The 17,490-nt window shown below is 39.2% G+C and overlaps 1 protein-coding gene across 2 annotated transcripts in view; it reads right to left on the reverse strand.

Annotated features, from left to right (window-relative positions):
* Window positions 1-8,650: 8,650 nt before the first annotated feature.
* Window positions 8,651-17,490, reverse strand: part of MFS16 (major facilitator superfamily transporter 16) — a 67,777-nt gene continuing 58,937 nt past the window's right edge. For both annotated transcript variants that reach the window (XM_080277179.1, XM_080277178.1), the window contains 2 exons: window positions 10,102-10,199; window positions 8,651-8,945 (listed from right to left, as the gene is read on the reverse strand). In XM_080277179.1, the coding sequence (XP_080133305.1) occupies window positions 8,868-8,945; window positions 10,102-10,199 (176 nt within the window). In that variant the 3' untranslated portion in view covers window positions 8,651-8,867. The remainder of the gene's footprint in view (window positions 8,946-10,101; window positions 10,200-17,490) is intronic.

Below are 17,490 nucleotides of genomic sequence, written 5' to 3' on the forward strand. Positions count from 1 at the left end.
CATCAGCAGCACAGTTCATTCATAACAAGAACAGCGAATAGATCAATGTGGTTAGAATAAGCCTTCAGCACGGGCTCTGCTGGCCATGTGTTTGAAACTTTAACAACCTTTTCTGATAAAATGGATTGGGAGAAATGACTAATCAGTTTTACAGGTGGGAACAGAGGTTTGTTATTACATTTTTCCTAATTTACTGCAGGAATAACTGCTGCTATTTGGTTATGTAATCATTTGTGTGTTTCTTGCTACTCCTAGCTGATCTTAGTATTCTGGGAGGGTTGGGGAGGTGAGGGAGGGGGAAGGGTTCATGAAGGCTACATCTACCTCTCCTGTTCAAAAAAGTCCATCCAGAGCTGAATAAAAATCATCTGGTGATAGCAAGCATAAAGTAATACATAAGACCGAAGGTGTTTTCGGCATAAGTGTACAGTATTAAGATGGGCATCATAATAAGATTCTTCAAAATGAATGCAAAATTCATAAACAATAACTAAAACTGTTGATAAGCCACATGAATCTGACAGTGTTTACTTGCAGAGTTCATTTGTTATTAACACTAACATTAGAAGCACTGCTTGGTGGATATTGGTCTTCAGGGGCTGCTTTGGATATGTGAACTAAGCCCACTGAGCTCACTTCAAATACCTCAAGGGTTAACCTACTTTCAAAGACTGGTTTTTCTTCCATTATTACATGTGTGTTAATTTGGAGGGAGTGGTAGGTGGGGGCGCTCACCATCCACTCACTCGATGCATTGCTGCTTTGGGTGTCTGCCCTTTCCTCTCTTCCATCCTTCTCTTCTGTCTTCTGCCTATGGGTGACTGTACACTCCCTCTTCTTTCTTTCCTTCATTCTTTCCTCTTCTTTCTGCCTATGGGCAACTCTACACTGAGTGACATGCCAAATGGTTTCCTGTACACGAGGAAACCATTTACTACGCTGGGTGGTGACCATATAACCAAATTACGGCACCTGGTGGTTAGTGGGTAATCAAGGTGCTCCAATTGGATTGAGCCTGTGTAGGTTTATATCCAAGGGATGGTTGGGGTTTATTGCTCACGTAATGCCACTCGGGATGAGTGAGGCTGGTCACTATCGTCTTAAATGTCAGGACCAACTTGTCTAGCCCCGAGTTCCTACGCTCCTCATGGGCAACAGAGGATTGGATGATGGATGCATGGACGCTTCTCATGGGGCAACATAGGACTGGATGATGGATGGATGGCTAATTTGGACCCTTATATTCATCAAGGCTCCCCCCCCCCCAAAAAGCCCTGGATTCACCATCATAAGCAGTTCAAAGAAATGAAAGAGTGGAAAGGTGGCCCAGTGTGATGCTTGTGGCGGATCGGTAACAATGTGGCAGTGTCCAAATGCACGAGTTCATTGTTTATGTAAACAGCGCTACATATTCTGCAGTATTCAATGATTGTTGCTCAGTACTGCCATCGTGAGTTATTAGTTAATGTCAGATCACCATCAATAACATACTTTAGAGGGAAAAATGAAAGAAAAAAATGGTGATCGTTAGGTTCATACAACAATGCAGCTGTTATTACAATGGATTCCATTTTCATAAAACTTGCTGATCAAATATAATCACATATTTTATCCTTTTATCTTACTCAGTAATGCTACCAAACAATTGAAAACCATTCCAGAGTGAATAATGGCAGGGAAATGTGACACACAATATTTCTGACAGTAATTCACTGATGATTTACTTACTTTAAGAACTGCCAAGATCTTGGGAAAACATGGTCCCAAAATGAGAGATGAAAAATCAATTTAAATACAGTTCAGTATTACACATTTTGGTAATTTACAATACAATACTCAGAGTTCATATGCAGAATCTGTTTTTGTGTGGCAATGCATGTAGTTGTTATATGGATGGATAAAAAGTTTCCTTGTTTTTCTTCATCCCATTTTTCCAGCAAGACATGCTTCCATGTGAGTTTATGCATGTTCCAATTACAACAGGAGGATAACTGCAGTAGGCCAGTTGTCAAGTTCTAGGCAGCTCCAGTGTCTAACCCAGGATACAATAATATGCACAATATTTTTGATTCTACAGTAGTCTATGAAGGTAAGACAAGAATAGCATTTTTTATTTAAAAAAAAAAAAAAAAAAAAAAAAGGGACCCTAAATCATTCTGTAGACTTGGCATTTTACTGCACAGTACATTACAGTATTTTGACTGGCTGGAGATTTTCACTTTCGCATTCAGTCTGGTTTAATTGTGATGTGTTTGGTAGCTGTATGAGTGAAAGAAAAATGTATAAAGAAGTAACTGTACACACCTTAAGCTCAAGAAAGTTCATGAACACAGGGCCAGATTTTTAACAGTGATTCTAATAGGACTAAGACAATATTCAAACTAATATCACAGTTCAATTACTAGAACTTATCAAACTGTCTTCATACAAAATATAAATATGCCGATGACATTTTTAAACAAGGTCTATATTCTCATCAGCTTCAGAAGGCTTTCAAACACCTCTTAATTTCAAGATTTCTCTACATACAGTACAATATACAGTTAGTAATTTTCTTGTGATGTTAACAATAGTCTACGTTGGGATTAAAAAGATATAAACAGCATAAAAGGGAATACCAAGGTATAATAATGAAGATAAACTGTTAACTCCTTCAATCCAATTCTTTTATTATTATTACTATTGCTACCTTTTGATGTTATTAAACTTTGAACAGACATTTTGTACTGGAAGGTTAAATGAAGACTATATTTAACCTCTTCAGTGGAAAAATATCTTTTCTAAGTTGAGTAAAATCATCTGGAGATAACAAAAATTAAACAAAGAGTCTGTCTATCTATATACTGCCAGACGCCTCAATCCCGTAGGAGGTGGCCACAAACATATTGCCTCCACGTTGCCCTGTCCAATGCCATTTCACTGCCTTGCTCCCAGTTCATACCCCCCTCTCTCATATACATCTCCACTCCATCCCTCCATCTAATCCTTGGCCTCCTCCTCCCTCTCCCCCCTTCCACCTCACTCGCATACACTCTCCTCGTTAGTCTCTTGCTCTCTATTCTCTCCACATGGCCAAACAAGATGTACATCACTGAACTGTAAGGTTTAAGAAAGTTGTGCTAAAATGCCTCCTAGGCTCTCAAGAATATCAGCCTTATAATACATCAACATTCATACAAACAGGAATACTGTACAACATAAAAGATGAACAACTCATACATCATTTAAAAACTCATTTAGCCTAGGGATATAATCTTCATTTTATTCCTGCCATTTCCTGATGGCTTTACTCAGCTTAAAATTGGCTTCCTAAGCTGGAGCAATTACATGTGGTCTTAATAGACCTTTTTCATGAGCTTTTTCTGAAGTTGTATAAAATTATCTGATCCCAGCAAAAATAAAATAAAAAGGACATTACTTGGATTCAAGTGGTTAAATAATCTTCATAAATACATCAAATACTCTGCATATAAAACATCTTATCCCATTCACTACAATGGCTTCTTTATTTCTCCAATACTACCACCAAACAAGTTTACCCAGCTTCAGGGGAGACCTTTCTCATTGTGAAGGGCTTGGTAAAGATTGCCATCAACCTATTCACTATGATGCCCTATTTTGTTCTTGCTACCACACTCAGATTACCACTATTTATTTAGCTTAGGAGTGAATTGTTGTGAAAAGATTTATGGCATATTTTCTCTAATTCCTTCATGAGCAGGTCTTTCCTAAGCAAAAGTATAGTCATTCACTGCAAGATATACAAAGCATGTAAAACTGCCTTAAAGTAGCAAAAATATAACGGATAGAGAGGTCATAATACTGTTGGGCTAATTACATGCATTTAACCTTTTTTTATGCTGTGTGAGCACACCATTAAACTGATCATGATTAACCTTTCCACTTTCTTAGATACTGTATATACATATTTATCATATGCTCATGCCAAAAAGTTTTATTGGCTGAGAGATTTCTTGGTGCAGTGTTAAAACTGTACTGAATAACTCTTCTGCTGCTATGGATGTACTGAAGTCCTGCATTCAGCTTTTTACTAGATTTTAAACAGCTGACAAATCCTAGAAGCCATAGGGTTAAGATTTATATAAACTGGTGAAGTATCACCAAACTTTAAGCACCTGAATGACAATGAATGTATGCTTAAGAACATGAGGTGCAAAGGTATAGACAAGTTCCCCAAAATGAAAATAATGTCATTTATGGAATGACTATTTTTAGATTTGATTAGTTCCCGAATTACATAGAGCAGTGAGAAATAATACTGAGAGGGCAGGTATGATATTTTTTTTTTTTTTTTTTTTTTTTTTTTTTTTTTTTTTTTCACTGTCACATGCTTCAGAAACTAAAATATGACATATTTCACCTTTATCACATACTTCAGAAATAATCATCAAAGTTTCCTGGCTTGACCTTCCCTTCGCAGTATAAGTTTTAAGCATAATGGCTGTGATTTTCTAATAGTAATTTCTCTCTAGTCTCATTTCTCAATAACGCAGAATTCCATCACTCTCCTTTCCCCCAACGGCAATATAATTATCTGGGTACAATAATATACCGTAATGTACCTACTGATGGCACCATCTACTCCAGTTCATCCACCTTAACTTGGCATTGTTCTTTTTGCAGCTTGTTTTCCATAGATCAGCAATTGAACAAGGCAATACTTGTTTTAAATCCATCCCACAGCACTTCTTCATGACTAGTATAACATCTCGATGTTACTCTTGTTAAAACCCAACATTCAAGATGGTTGGCAATTTTAGGCCAAGTAAAAGTGTGTATAATGTAACATATTTTGAATAATTGTAACTGGAAGTCCTATAATACCCCTGTGAGGTGTATGGGTTTGACGTTAGGCTATTAGTGACCAGAACATTAGAAGGTGACTGGTCTGTGTCCCTGGTGGCATTACATTAAAAAACACAAGGGCCACTTACTTGAGATTTAAGAAAGTTAACCCCTTGGCCTGCATTCTCATCACTTGTGGAGGCACTGTAACACTTCTTCCTAAGAAGTTTATTTGGTTTTTTGCACTTTACTGTCTATGTTACTGTTGTTTAGATAATTTTAAAATCAACAGATTCTGCATAAATATCATATAAATGGATATTAACCATCTTTATCCAAAAAAATGGACTGATCAGGAAGAGGTGCTAGGGAGCTTTATAAAATGACCAGAAAACATGCCCTAGTCTGACTGCTTTTCTAAATAATTCTCACTGCCACCAGGGGATTCTACTCAACTTAGGAAAGACCTCTTGGGCTAAAGTAGTTCATCTCTTCAGCCAAAATCTATGTATTTTTATTTTATTCTTGTTGCCCTGAGATGATATTCCTACCTTCAGAACTGGATAGGAAGGATATACCATACAACATCAGAGTGAGCAGCATGGAAAGCCACAATCAGGTGACCATGGCCAATGCATGCTAGGATGCCGGAGTCTTATAAATGAAATGAACAGAAACAAAGCACAACAGTTAGAGGTGCTCTCCAAGGAGAACGAAACTGTCTGGTGGCAGCTTGATTAATAAACATTACAAGATGCCGGCATGCTGAAGAGACTAAATGAAGACAGTCCTCTGGGATAGAGGCCCATCCTATTCACAGCTTTAAATAACTCTTTCAGCATAAAAGGACATTCCTAAGTTGAATAAAATCATATAGTTAGTAAGAATACAATTTTAAAATGAATAATCTGACTGACGGGGTGAACACATCAGACACAGAAATAAAATACACTGGCCTTGTATGAAGAGATACCGTCACTCTTAAATCCATTAAAATAACTGAGAACATAATGTGCAAGATGCAGAAATAAACTGCAGTAGCAAGGAAGAGGTGCTACAGATCACCCCCTCCCCCAGTCCATGAGAATTCATATAGCATTTAAGTGTCTGATGTAGAGATACATTAGTAGGGAAAAGGTGGTAGAAAGCCTTAGGCCTAAACCTACATTTATACAGTTCCTTCACCACAGCCCAGGTAGCAGGTGTCTGATTGGGCTGACAAGATGACGAGATGAATCAGGTGCTGGAATGCTGTCGAGGAGAAAAATGACCACCTCAGAAGCTGGACACAAGGCTACAGCAGGGATGGAAACTAATATTCTCCTACTCACTCAGGGAATGTGATTCCTAGCACTGGTGATTAATTTTCATCAAACTCACCCTGGCACACATGGTTAATCAATTAATGTAACATGCATTGGTTTACAATGTTTGTGCATGACAATTTAAAATAATTGATCACAACTGTGTCTGACACCCTTATCATGTAACCCATGTATCATGTAATGTTTTAATCGCCCCTGTGTAGAGTACAACCCTTCAAGTGCGGGAAGGCTCCCCACACACAGCTCTTCTCAATAGAGTGGAGTCAAAGGCTTTTCATCTCATCATTTCTCTTTCTCTTACTGGCTCCCTTCAACCTCAGTCTCTTCGCCACACTGCTGCATCTTTAACTCTTTTCTATCGCCACTTCAATGGTCGCTGCTCCTCTGAACTGTCTGGTTGCATCCCTCCACCTCTACGATGGGTGCATAGCACCCATCTAGCAACAAACTCTCATCCCTTTTCTGTCCAACTCTCTAATGCAAGAGTTAACCATTACTGCCAGTCCTTCATTTATGCAACAGGTCAACTCTGGAACTGTCTCCTTCTGTCTGTATTTCCTACTTCCTATGATCTCCAGTCTTTCAAACGCAGTGTGTCCAGGCACAACAGGTCAACTCTGGAACTGTTTCCTTCTGTCTGTATTTCCTACTTCCTATGATCTCCAGTCTTTCAAACGCAGTGTGTCCAGGCATCTCGAAATGAATGGATCTTGAATTTGGCTCTCTTTTGGATTGTTTTTGTTTTTTTCTTGGAAGGAATGGTTTGCAGGCCCCTGGCCTTTGGTTCCTACTTTCTTGCATTAAAAAAAAAAAAAAAAAAAAAAAAAAAAAAAAAAAAAAGTTCCATCCATCCACCCATCATCCAATCCAGTGTTGCCTCATGAGGAGTGTAGCCCAGGGCTAGGCAAATTGGTCCTGACATTTAAAATGAGAGCAACCAGCCTCACTCATCCCTGAGTGACATTACATGAGCAATAAACCCCAACCACACCTTAGATATAAACCTACATAGGCTCAATCTGATTGAAGCACCTTAATTACCCACTAAACCACCAAGCGCCATAATTTGGTTATATGGTCACCACCCAGCATAGTAAATGGTTTTCTTATGTACAGGAAACCTTTTGGCTTGTCACTCAGTGTGGAGTCACCCATAGGCAGAAGGAAGAGGAAAGAATGAATGACAGAAAGACAGAAGAGGGAGCGTAAAGTCACCTGTCCGCAGAAAGAAGAGGGAAGAATGAAGTAATGAAAGACAGAAGACGAAGGAAGGAAAGAAGGGAGGACAAGACAGGGCAGACACCTGAGTGCAGCACTACACTGAGTGAGTGGATGGTGAGCACCCCCATGGAGGTAGCCTATGAAATACTGTATATAAATTCCACTTTGTCAGTAAGGTAAATGATAAATCTGGTCACTTCCAGATGAACTACAGTTACTACCGCTTTAATAACTTCTCAGTAATGAGTGTCGTAGTTATCTGACACACTGATTCTACAATATATATGTACAAATCCTATTCATTTACTGGCTTTTCCCAGTGTGGTACCTCATAACTACATCCTGTTCCAGGACCTACAATAAGCTTAGAGTACTACAATTTCAATTCTTGGAAAAGAAGATGACAACCACTACATAAATATTAGGATATGAAAAGTATATATACTATTGAAATTACCCTATACCATTTTTACATGCTAAACATGACATAGATAGTGTGACTTATCTCAAGGCCTCTTCTCTCTACTGTCCCAACCACTCTCATCTTTGTCCCCTTCCCTCTCTTCTTCCCCTTCTCATCCTTCACTGCCCCCCTTCCACCCGAGTATAAACTACTGAAAAATATCCTATCATCATTTTTTCTTACTAAAAGTGATTGTGTGGCTTATTTAAAAACCTCCTCTCTCTCTCTCCTGTCCGCATCACTCTCTCTCTCTCTTTCTCCCTCCTTTGCCAGTCCCTCCCTCTCCCTCCCCCTTCTATCCTTCTCCTCTGTTCCACTCTCCCTCTCCTCTTATCCCCCCCTAGGTCTCTCTCTCTGGAACTGATGCTGCATTTACTTACAGAAGTCTTGCAAATCCTTAAGCTCCTCTGTTGTAAACCTAACTCCAATAGGGTACTTGGAAGGCTGTGGGATGCTGGACAAGGAGAAAACTGAGGGGTCATACTCCTCCTCCCAGCCCTTCTGCAACTAAATGGGCACTATATCAAACAGATCATAACCAGACTTCACCCTGATACCCATCCTGTGATCAATGGCAACATAGTTTGGCATCCTTGAACCAACTGCAACCAAAGCTAGCCTTGGTCACTACACTCTTGAGCCGTGCAACTTCCATTATTTTCCCCAAGAGGGTTGCTATACCCTTGACAAATGGTACAATATGGTGGGGCAGGGTGGAAGAAGGGTTTGCTGGGAAGAACAGAAAACAGCTGATATGGTGGTTACATCCCTCTACTAACAGGCACCTATCACAAATAATGCACTACCATGGTCAAAATTTTGCTAACACCTCCCTGTTTGCTGCGATGATGGATGATAATATAGGGATATTTTTTGTGACAGCAGTAGAAAGTGCACAACAGAATACAAAAGATGAATACTCTGACAGTTGGGGAAGAATGAGAAATATGAAAGGCAGGACAATGCTGGTGGGAGCTGTCCGCCAAATTCTTCCCATGACAGTACAAACATACCTAATAAAGTATTTAAACTGTAGTGGGAAGTCACTGTCCTCAGAAGCGTGAATGGGAGCGTTGTCTATATTGTTGTAGTCGCCCCTTCACCTCTCGCACCACCAGCCTTGTCAACAGCTGCAAATAATAAATCTCACATTACCCTATCTGTGGTATGGAGGCCTGAGGGTATAAGACCACAGTCTAGTATTCTCCCTTTGGTGGCATTACTTGACTGAAAACCTATCAGCTGCCTTAAAATGCTGCTCTACTAACCTCACTGTTCCATTAATTCATTAAGCTGGGGGGGGGAGGGATGAACTTGTTGCCTAACATAAAAATCTTCATTAATGTTGAGTATAGTCAATTGGCTTTATCTGATGTAACAGGGACACTACCAGAACTTAAATACTAAGTTGTGAGGGTATGAATTTATATGACCTTTGTTATGAAAACTGACTCTATCAGATACGTTTATGTGAAGCTACAGAATGTGGTGAATGTTTTGGGGGTATCAGATACAACCAAGATTCCAGGGGCTTGAATGATGAGTGAATGGAAGCATGGCCCATTGGATTATGCAATCTTGGGCTGTCTGGACATGTTACTCCTCACTCTGCCCCAGGGTGGGAAAAGAGGTCTGGATGATGACGATGACGATATGAAGTAGGAATGAGTCTTCTTGGTTCCTGGTCAAATCAACCCTCCATCTGAGTATACTTGTTCCACTGAACTGAAAGGAGTCCGGGATGTTGTCAGGTTAGAGTAAATGAGATCATCATCATCATCATCAACTGGACCTCCTTTCCCACCCTAAGGCAGGGTGAAGGGAAACATATTCAGATAGCCTAACTTTGCCCAGTTCAATGGGCCATGCTTCCATTCACTCAGTAAACGTGTTATATGCAAGTATATTATCAACACCTTACCTCCTTGTGGAAATCCCTCTAATGAGACCACGAAAACATACAGCAATCTTTCAGCTACAAAGTCTTGATAATTTTTTTTTTTCTCTCTCTCTCTCTTTTAATGCTGTCTTCATTATCCACATGTCCTATCTTATCATAACTTTCCCATTCTTCTCCTCTTGCTCTGTTTCATGAGATCTTGGCTGTTTCTATTCCTTTCCTATTTTCGTTTTCCTCCCTCCATCCTTGCTCCACTAAATCAAAATCTCTCCCTCTTGCTGACCAGGTTGTGAGATAATATGCTTCTTTTATCTCTCTCCCTCCCTTCCTTCCTTCTCATACTACTGTCACCTTCACTGTACAATAATCTTGATAACCATACTCACAAGCATAGCAATGACATCCGAGACCATGAGCATATAAAACACGTAGTTCCAGTTGGCTGCTGACAATGGGCCAGCTATGAGGGGACCGACGGCTGCTCCTGAAAACATCATCAACAATTACATCCAACACTACACTCCACACAATAAAATAATTCAATAATTCCTCAAACAGTCATTCAGTCACTAGTACGCACTATATTTCTCATAAGATCAGAAGGCTCTCTAGTATCACTTTCTTGATGACGTACTATGCATACTACTTTTTTGTACTCTTGTATACAGTTTTTAACACACACACACACACATTTTTTCTAATATATGCAGAATTACTGTTATGGAGACAGATCAAGATAGACTCCAAAAACGCACTGTAACATAGGTAGAAATAACTGTTACGTATGAGGAGCAAGAGAGATTCCTAACCCCATGATGACAGAGTCCATTATCACAGACCTTAATGTTGCAAGGACACTTAATTTGTTAATAAGAGATTGTAAAGTCCTAACTATGTCTGACTGATACAAACACATAGAACCAAAAGATGTTCTGTTTACTGTTATCTATCGTCAGAAATTTAAGAAATGAAATTTTTCCCTCAATCAACTGGTACTTATGCAGAGTAGTTACTATACGATACATGGACAGCATAAAAGTGTTAGTAGCCAGCCCCATGTTACCAACTTTGAGGTGTAGAGCTCCAAGACTGGGTTACTGCTGTCTAAAACAATTCAAGGTACAGTAGGTGACCAGCCTACACCCCTTCTGGCATTGTCTGCTGGGAAATGGAATACTATCTTTGTAATATTATTCAATACAGGTTAGACTATGTATAATTAACCCTATCGGGCACAGTCACGCGATTCGCGTTTCATGGGAATTGATTTCAAGATAATTAGTCACTCGAATCGCGTTTCTAAGCACACAAAAATTAGCCAAAAAAAAAGTCTCTGGCGAAATCGCGTCAAATTTTGACACATTGTAGCGACTACTGCTCTTTCCAATGGTAAGGCATTGGCAACAATGAGCTGCCTCACTGGGCCCAGCACGTAGCAATATACCTCAGTCGCTTCCAAGCAGCCGGGAGGTGGGTTGCGTTGTGTCTTCAGTCCCTTTAAACTCCTACTAATTCTCCTCCTCCTGCCCGAGCCGAAGCCCCTATGGACTCAGTGTGATAATGCAATATTTGTGAACGTATTTGTATGTGATATTGTCAATGGAACATAGACATATGTCACGAAAAGGAATTGTGTCCGTTATGAAACGTTAGGCTTACGAGCCGATATGCGTGTTCACTGTTGCGGGGTTTCGCCTCTCGCCCTCCCCAAGGCTCATGACGTGATTACAAATACAGTAATCCCGCATTTTTTGCGGATTTTTTGTCTACGGTTTTGCCCTCTCGCGGATTTTCTTAGCATTAATAAGTTCAACAAAAATATCCTTGAATATACAGAAAAAAAAAAATTGAAATTCCCGCAGCTTCCAATTGTAGCGCGGTAAACTCACGCCACCCTCTGTCCCTTTCCCGTGGCCCCTCTGCCAGTGTTACCATATCTAGCATAATTTTATTCTTTTAGCATAATTTTGATCAAATTTTCGAGTCTGGAATATTTTTTAGCATATTAGAAGTTTTAGAATCATTCTAGCATAATTTAGAATGGAATGGAATATTTTTAGAATAATTTTATAAAAGCTACAAATCAGAGAGAGAGAGAGAGAGAGAGAGAGAGAGAGACGAATAAGGTAAGAAGAGGTTTGAATAGTTGGTTACTTTCAGTTTGGGCTTGGTTGGGTTGGATTAGGTTAGGTTAGGTTCGGTTTGGTTCGGTTAGGTTAGGATAAGTTTGAGCTTTGTACTTTACCCATGAAACCTAGGTTTTTCCGATGGATTTTGGTATGATTCATTCGATTTTCTGCTTCATTTCAGTTGGAAATGACCATTTTCTGTGTTTCCCCCCCTCCCTATAACCCCCGATTCCCCAAAGATCCCTCATTATTTCAGGGGGATGGGGGGGGGGGTCATATCTCAAAATCTGGTTATTTCCGACGGAAATGATGCTCAAAATCGAATGAATCACATCAAAATCCATCAGAAAAACGTAAGTTTCGTGGGAAAAAGCAGTATGGGTAGATACCGATATTTATCCTCTTACTGTATGTAGGTTCATTTTAATATTTTCATAGTAAACAATACATAATTAATATGTTGCATGAATATGTATAGAATTTTATCATTTAGCTTCAAGTTAGCATAATTCATTTTTTACTTGGAACAAATATGCTCAATCTTGCATAATTTTTTCATTGCCCTAGCATAATTTCGTTGTTTGGATATGGCAACACTGCTCTCTGCCCCGCATTCTTCAGTCCACGCCTGACTGCCTTAAGTGGCTGTTGTGGTTGTAACCACACTATGATATGAGCCTCTTGCCTCCCACTTGCTTTCCACATGGCCCCAGGACGTAAGCCAGCCTCACCAAAGGCTAATAATACAATTAGTAAGAACTCCAGAGTGACAAAACGATCAAATTATGACCTCAGCAGAGAAAATTGTGTTACTGGTCAAGCTAAGAAACGACCGTGCGAGTGTTTGCTGTCACCAGTTAATGCATCTTTTTATTTTGTACTGTTTTGTTAATAAATGTGTAGATAATTGTGTATTACAGTACGGTGTTTACGTTTTTCCTTCATAATGGAGTATGTGCTTTCAATCTTGTAAGAAGGTATTTTGGGATGAGTATGGAGGTTTCGGGACAATTCGCAGTCACAACAAACACAAAACAATTCGCCTTCATTAATGAAGATAGCTATGGGTGACGCTAGAAAATAATTCAAAGGCGACTACAGCGAGGAAGAAACAAGTTAATTATTGACTAAAGGTGCAACTAATAAATAATATCCAGAACCTACGCTACTGAACATAGACTTTGCTGGATCCCCCTGAAATATAGTTATTAAAGTATTGATTAATTAATAATAAGTATATTGATGAAAGTATTGATTAGTATATTTATAGAATGGCGGGGAATCGTCCAGGGTGCGAATTGTTCTGAAGGGGAATCGTCCATGTTTTGACGGGGAATTGTCTGACGGCGAATTGTCTCGCAATCAGTATGGACATGGACTGTGTGATGGGCAGCATGGTGGACACAAGTGCAAGTTTTCAATTATTAATAGAGTATTCGCGGAATTGACTTTTCGCGGGGGTTACAAGAATGTAACTACCGCGAAATATGCGGGATTACTGTACGTATATAATGAAGCCAATGCCTGAAGTGTATTTTGTGTGAAAGATATTGTGGCTGGCTTGGTGAAATTATGGAACCATAGTGTGGAATGGGGCAGGCATCATGTACAGTTTTTATAGTCGGGAAGGAAGAATTAGAGGTGTTTAGTGATGGAATTATTGTGATTCTGATAGTGAAAATGCGTATGGAACTGTGTGAAATATACGTCAAACATGCTGAGGGTGTTCGTGAAGGAGTGTGGTGTGTGCCAATACAATAGAGTCACAGCGAGTGTTCACACAGAAATATTTCATGCATTGACTGACTTAGCTAAAACAAAGCACAAGTGTCAGAGACAAGAAATATGCCACAGCCACATATACATACGTATGTCGTGCAGCGAATGTTCGTGGAGAAATCTATTGTGTGGATCACATGTGTTTTAGGCAAATGTATCACAAGGAGAGAAGAAAATACGCCGCAGCCACAGACACACACACACACACACACACACACACACGCTTACCCCCACACACACGCACACGCTCACCCACACGCACACACTCACCCACACACGCACACGCTCACCCAAACACGCACACGCTCACCCAAACACGCACACGCTCACTCAAACACGCACACGCTCACACACTACATAACTCCTCATCTTCAAGCTACTGCCAGCATCTCAACACCTCTGAAGGAAGTGAGTTATCCGTATTTTGTTGATCTGTATATTGACCTATTTCTATAGTTCAATATTTTTTACACAAATAAATAATGTTTTATACATACACACATATGAGATGGAAGAAAGTTCAGCTTCTTTGTCAGAACCTAGCAAAAAGACTAGTGGTCACGTCAAGTTTCTGACAGCACTATCAAAAACCTTATGATATTTTACGTGTATACTTTGAGTAAAAAAAGAAAATAATAAAACGTAACGAGCAAAAATATGTAGCCATGGGTGAGGTAGGGAAAGAGTGTTTTTTATCTCGCGTGAGGGTGAGGAAGAGTATTCTATGTTTGTCGTCCAGTTACTCCAAAACTATTGGACGTATCGATTTTCTGTAAGAACCATGATAAGGAGCAGTAAATTCTATGTACTGTATGTTTATTTGCAGAATATAAACCTCTGGGAGCATTTTCTGTTGGAAAAGTTGGGAGAACAGACTTTCGGTAAAGTCGAAAGCACTCGGAGGAGTAATCTCACTTTGTTGGCCAATTACTCGAAAACTATTGGACGTACTGATTTCCTATAAGAACCGTGATAAAGAGCAGTAAATTTTGTGTAAGTATACGACATAACAATGTAATATCTATGGTAAGAATTCGTTGTTACATAGGCGGGAATATTGCATATGCTGTGCGCACATCACAAAAGTGATGTACGGACGTGAGTTCCCAGTCGTTTTTGGCGATTTACTCGAGAACTATGAGGCGTATGGAAACCAAGAGGTGCTCATTAGAAAGCTAGTGAAATTCTGCATAATATTATGCAATAAAAACATAACATCTGCAAGAAAATTTCCACATTAGGGCTCTTTTATTTTTTATTTTTAATGGCTTTCAGTTTTTGGCTATTTTCTCGAAAACTACAAATTGTATCAACAACGGATTTATCTCTTTAGAAAGCTGATGAAATTCTCTATCAAAACTTCTAATAACATTTTCCTGTATGATGGAAAACACTTGAATCATGATGCTGGGAAGTGAACGTGACGTAGCGAAATTTTATCCACAGCCGCCTAATGTTGTTTTATTCGTGTTTTCCTGTTTTTTCTGTGGTGCTTATCAGCTAGAACAAACATCGACGAATAAGATGACATAGGTTTCATGGCAGTATATTGATGTTTGGGTGGTGAAAATAAGGAGAGAATACGTGTTATTTGCCGCACGCGGGCAGCCGGGCCAGGCAGCTTCACAAAAAAAGTCGTGCGCCGGAAAACTTACTGAAACTTATCGTGCGCGAGAGGGTTAAGATTAAAGATGACTGTTCTGAACACCATAATATAAGCGATCTCCCCTAAACTGAATGATCTTGTCCAGCCATGGCAAGAAAATAAAAAAAGTAGTCATTTCTATATACAAGAAAGGAAAACGGAAAGAATGAAAAGAAGAAAAAATCCAAATGAAGCCTATAGTCCAACAGCAAAGAAGTTCAAAATTCAGTAATATGGCTTTCTGCAAGAGAATGAAGGCTTTTACATCTGATTGTGAGGTGCATCTCTACTAAATGTTTCTGAACTGGTATATGAAACTTGTCCTTGTGGTATAGTATTTACAACACAAAATATTTTATGTACAGGTATCCAAAAGGCATTTTCACATGTTACATCATCTGCCCTCTTGATGTAGTGCTGCCTACTGTCTACTGTACTTCCATCACCTTTATCATATATTTTTTTCTGTGTCTGCTCTCCTCTCTTCCTGTTCTCCCATCCTTCCCGTCAATATATATTACTCTCCTTTTCACTTTAGGTGGCTCTACACTGAGTAATAAACCTAATGGTTTCCTGTAACCCACTAAATCATTTACAATGCTGGATGGTAACCATATACTGTAACAAAAAAACTGGAGTAATATGGAACCTACTAGGATGCCAGTTAACTGCATGGAGATGCAAATGTGGCATCCATCAGGGAACCAAACCACACTCTTCCCCACAGCTCACTGTGGTAAGGCACTGTCTACCGCAAGGGAAAAGGGAACATCAGTTCACCACGTGGGACAGCCCAGCAAGGGTGGTTGTTTGCCTGCACATGATGGGTCTGCTCAGTCAGACAGACCGGGATTACTCAACAACAACTACATTCATTCAATCATTATTTTTTATGCTTAGATTGTTCAGATTCCCCCCCCACTCCCCTTATTGTATGGCTGTTTGGCATCAAGAATGGGGGTTGGTAATACAACTGTAGCATTCAATGCTCATGTCAGCCTGTCTCCAAGCTGTCTGAATATTAAACTACATATGCACTCCTTCTTAGTAAATTTTATGTAGTATCAGGATCAAAAGTTTGCAAACACTTCCTGCCAGACATGGCAATGGAAGGTGTTAATTTAATTATTACAGTAATCCCTCACTTATTCGGACATAATAGAGCCAAAGGCACGTCTGGGTAGTGACAACATCCAGATAATGAACACAATTCCCCTTCTACACCCAGACCCTACCTATATCCACCTCCTACATATACCTAGCTTATTTATGCAGTACCTTTGCTTAATTTGCCCGTGTTTTCCGGTTATTCAGGCATATTTAGACATCAAAACACACATAGGAATATCTATAGTAATGCTAAACACCAAGAAAACCATGCAGAAAAACCACTGAAAACCAAAAAACACCCTACCTAAACATTACTGTATGTCCAGTACCCCTCATTATTTTGGCAATGTTTTCCGGTCATTCTGCCATATTTTGACATCAAAACATAAATTGGATTACCTAAAATAATTTTTGAAACCAAGAAAACCATGCAAAAACAAAAACAAAAACACTGAAAATACAGTACTCCTCCTAATTTTGGCACTGTTTTCAGGTCAATCTGCCATATTTAGATATCAAAACAAACATAGAAATATCCCAAATAATGCTAAACACCAAGAAAACCATTAAAAAAAAAACACACACTGAAAATCAAAAATAACCCAACTTGTACAGTACCCCACTAATTTTGGCACTGTTTTCAGGTCAAACCAATGTTTTTAAACATCAAAACACACATAGAATTATCCATATTAATGCTAAACATTATGAAAACAATGCATAAACAACAAAAATCCACACAAAAAACTGATAATGGTTTGAAAAATCTGTTGTCTGTGAGGAGTGGTTGCTCCCAGGGCTCAAATAAGAATTACACGGCCAAATATGCCACCGTAAACTGGATATATTGGTATAAATCGTACATCATCATCTTCGCTGGTGTTTATACTGTAAGCTAATAACAACACATAAAACTGACAAGTAAGAGTACGAAATTCAAGCAAGAATAAAGTATTGGAGTAAAACTTACCTTCACATAACTTCCCACCATCCTAGTCCAAAATTTTGACAGCATCTTCCAAGAGTTAAGCATATGTCTAGAGGTAAAATATCATGAGCTTTCTCGTGGTCACCTTGGAATTTCTATAAGACCAATAGTAGTCAAATAAATT

The sequence above is a fragment of the Coenobita brevimanus genome, chromosome 69 (assembly GCF_032717465.1).
Source record: "Coenobita brevimanus isolate Jiangsu-jjx chromosome 69, ASM3271746v2, whole genome shotgun sequence".
Lineage (NCBI taxonomy): Eukaryota > Metazoa > Arthropoda > Malacostraca > Decapoda > Coenobitidae > Coenobita > Coenobita brevimanus.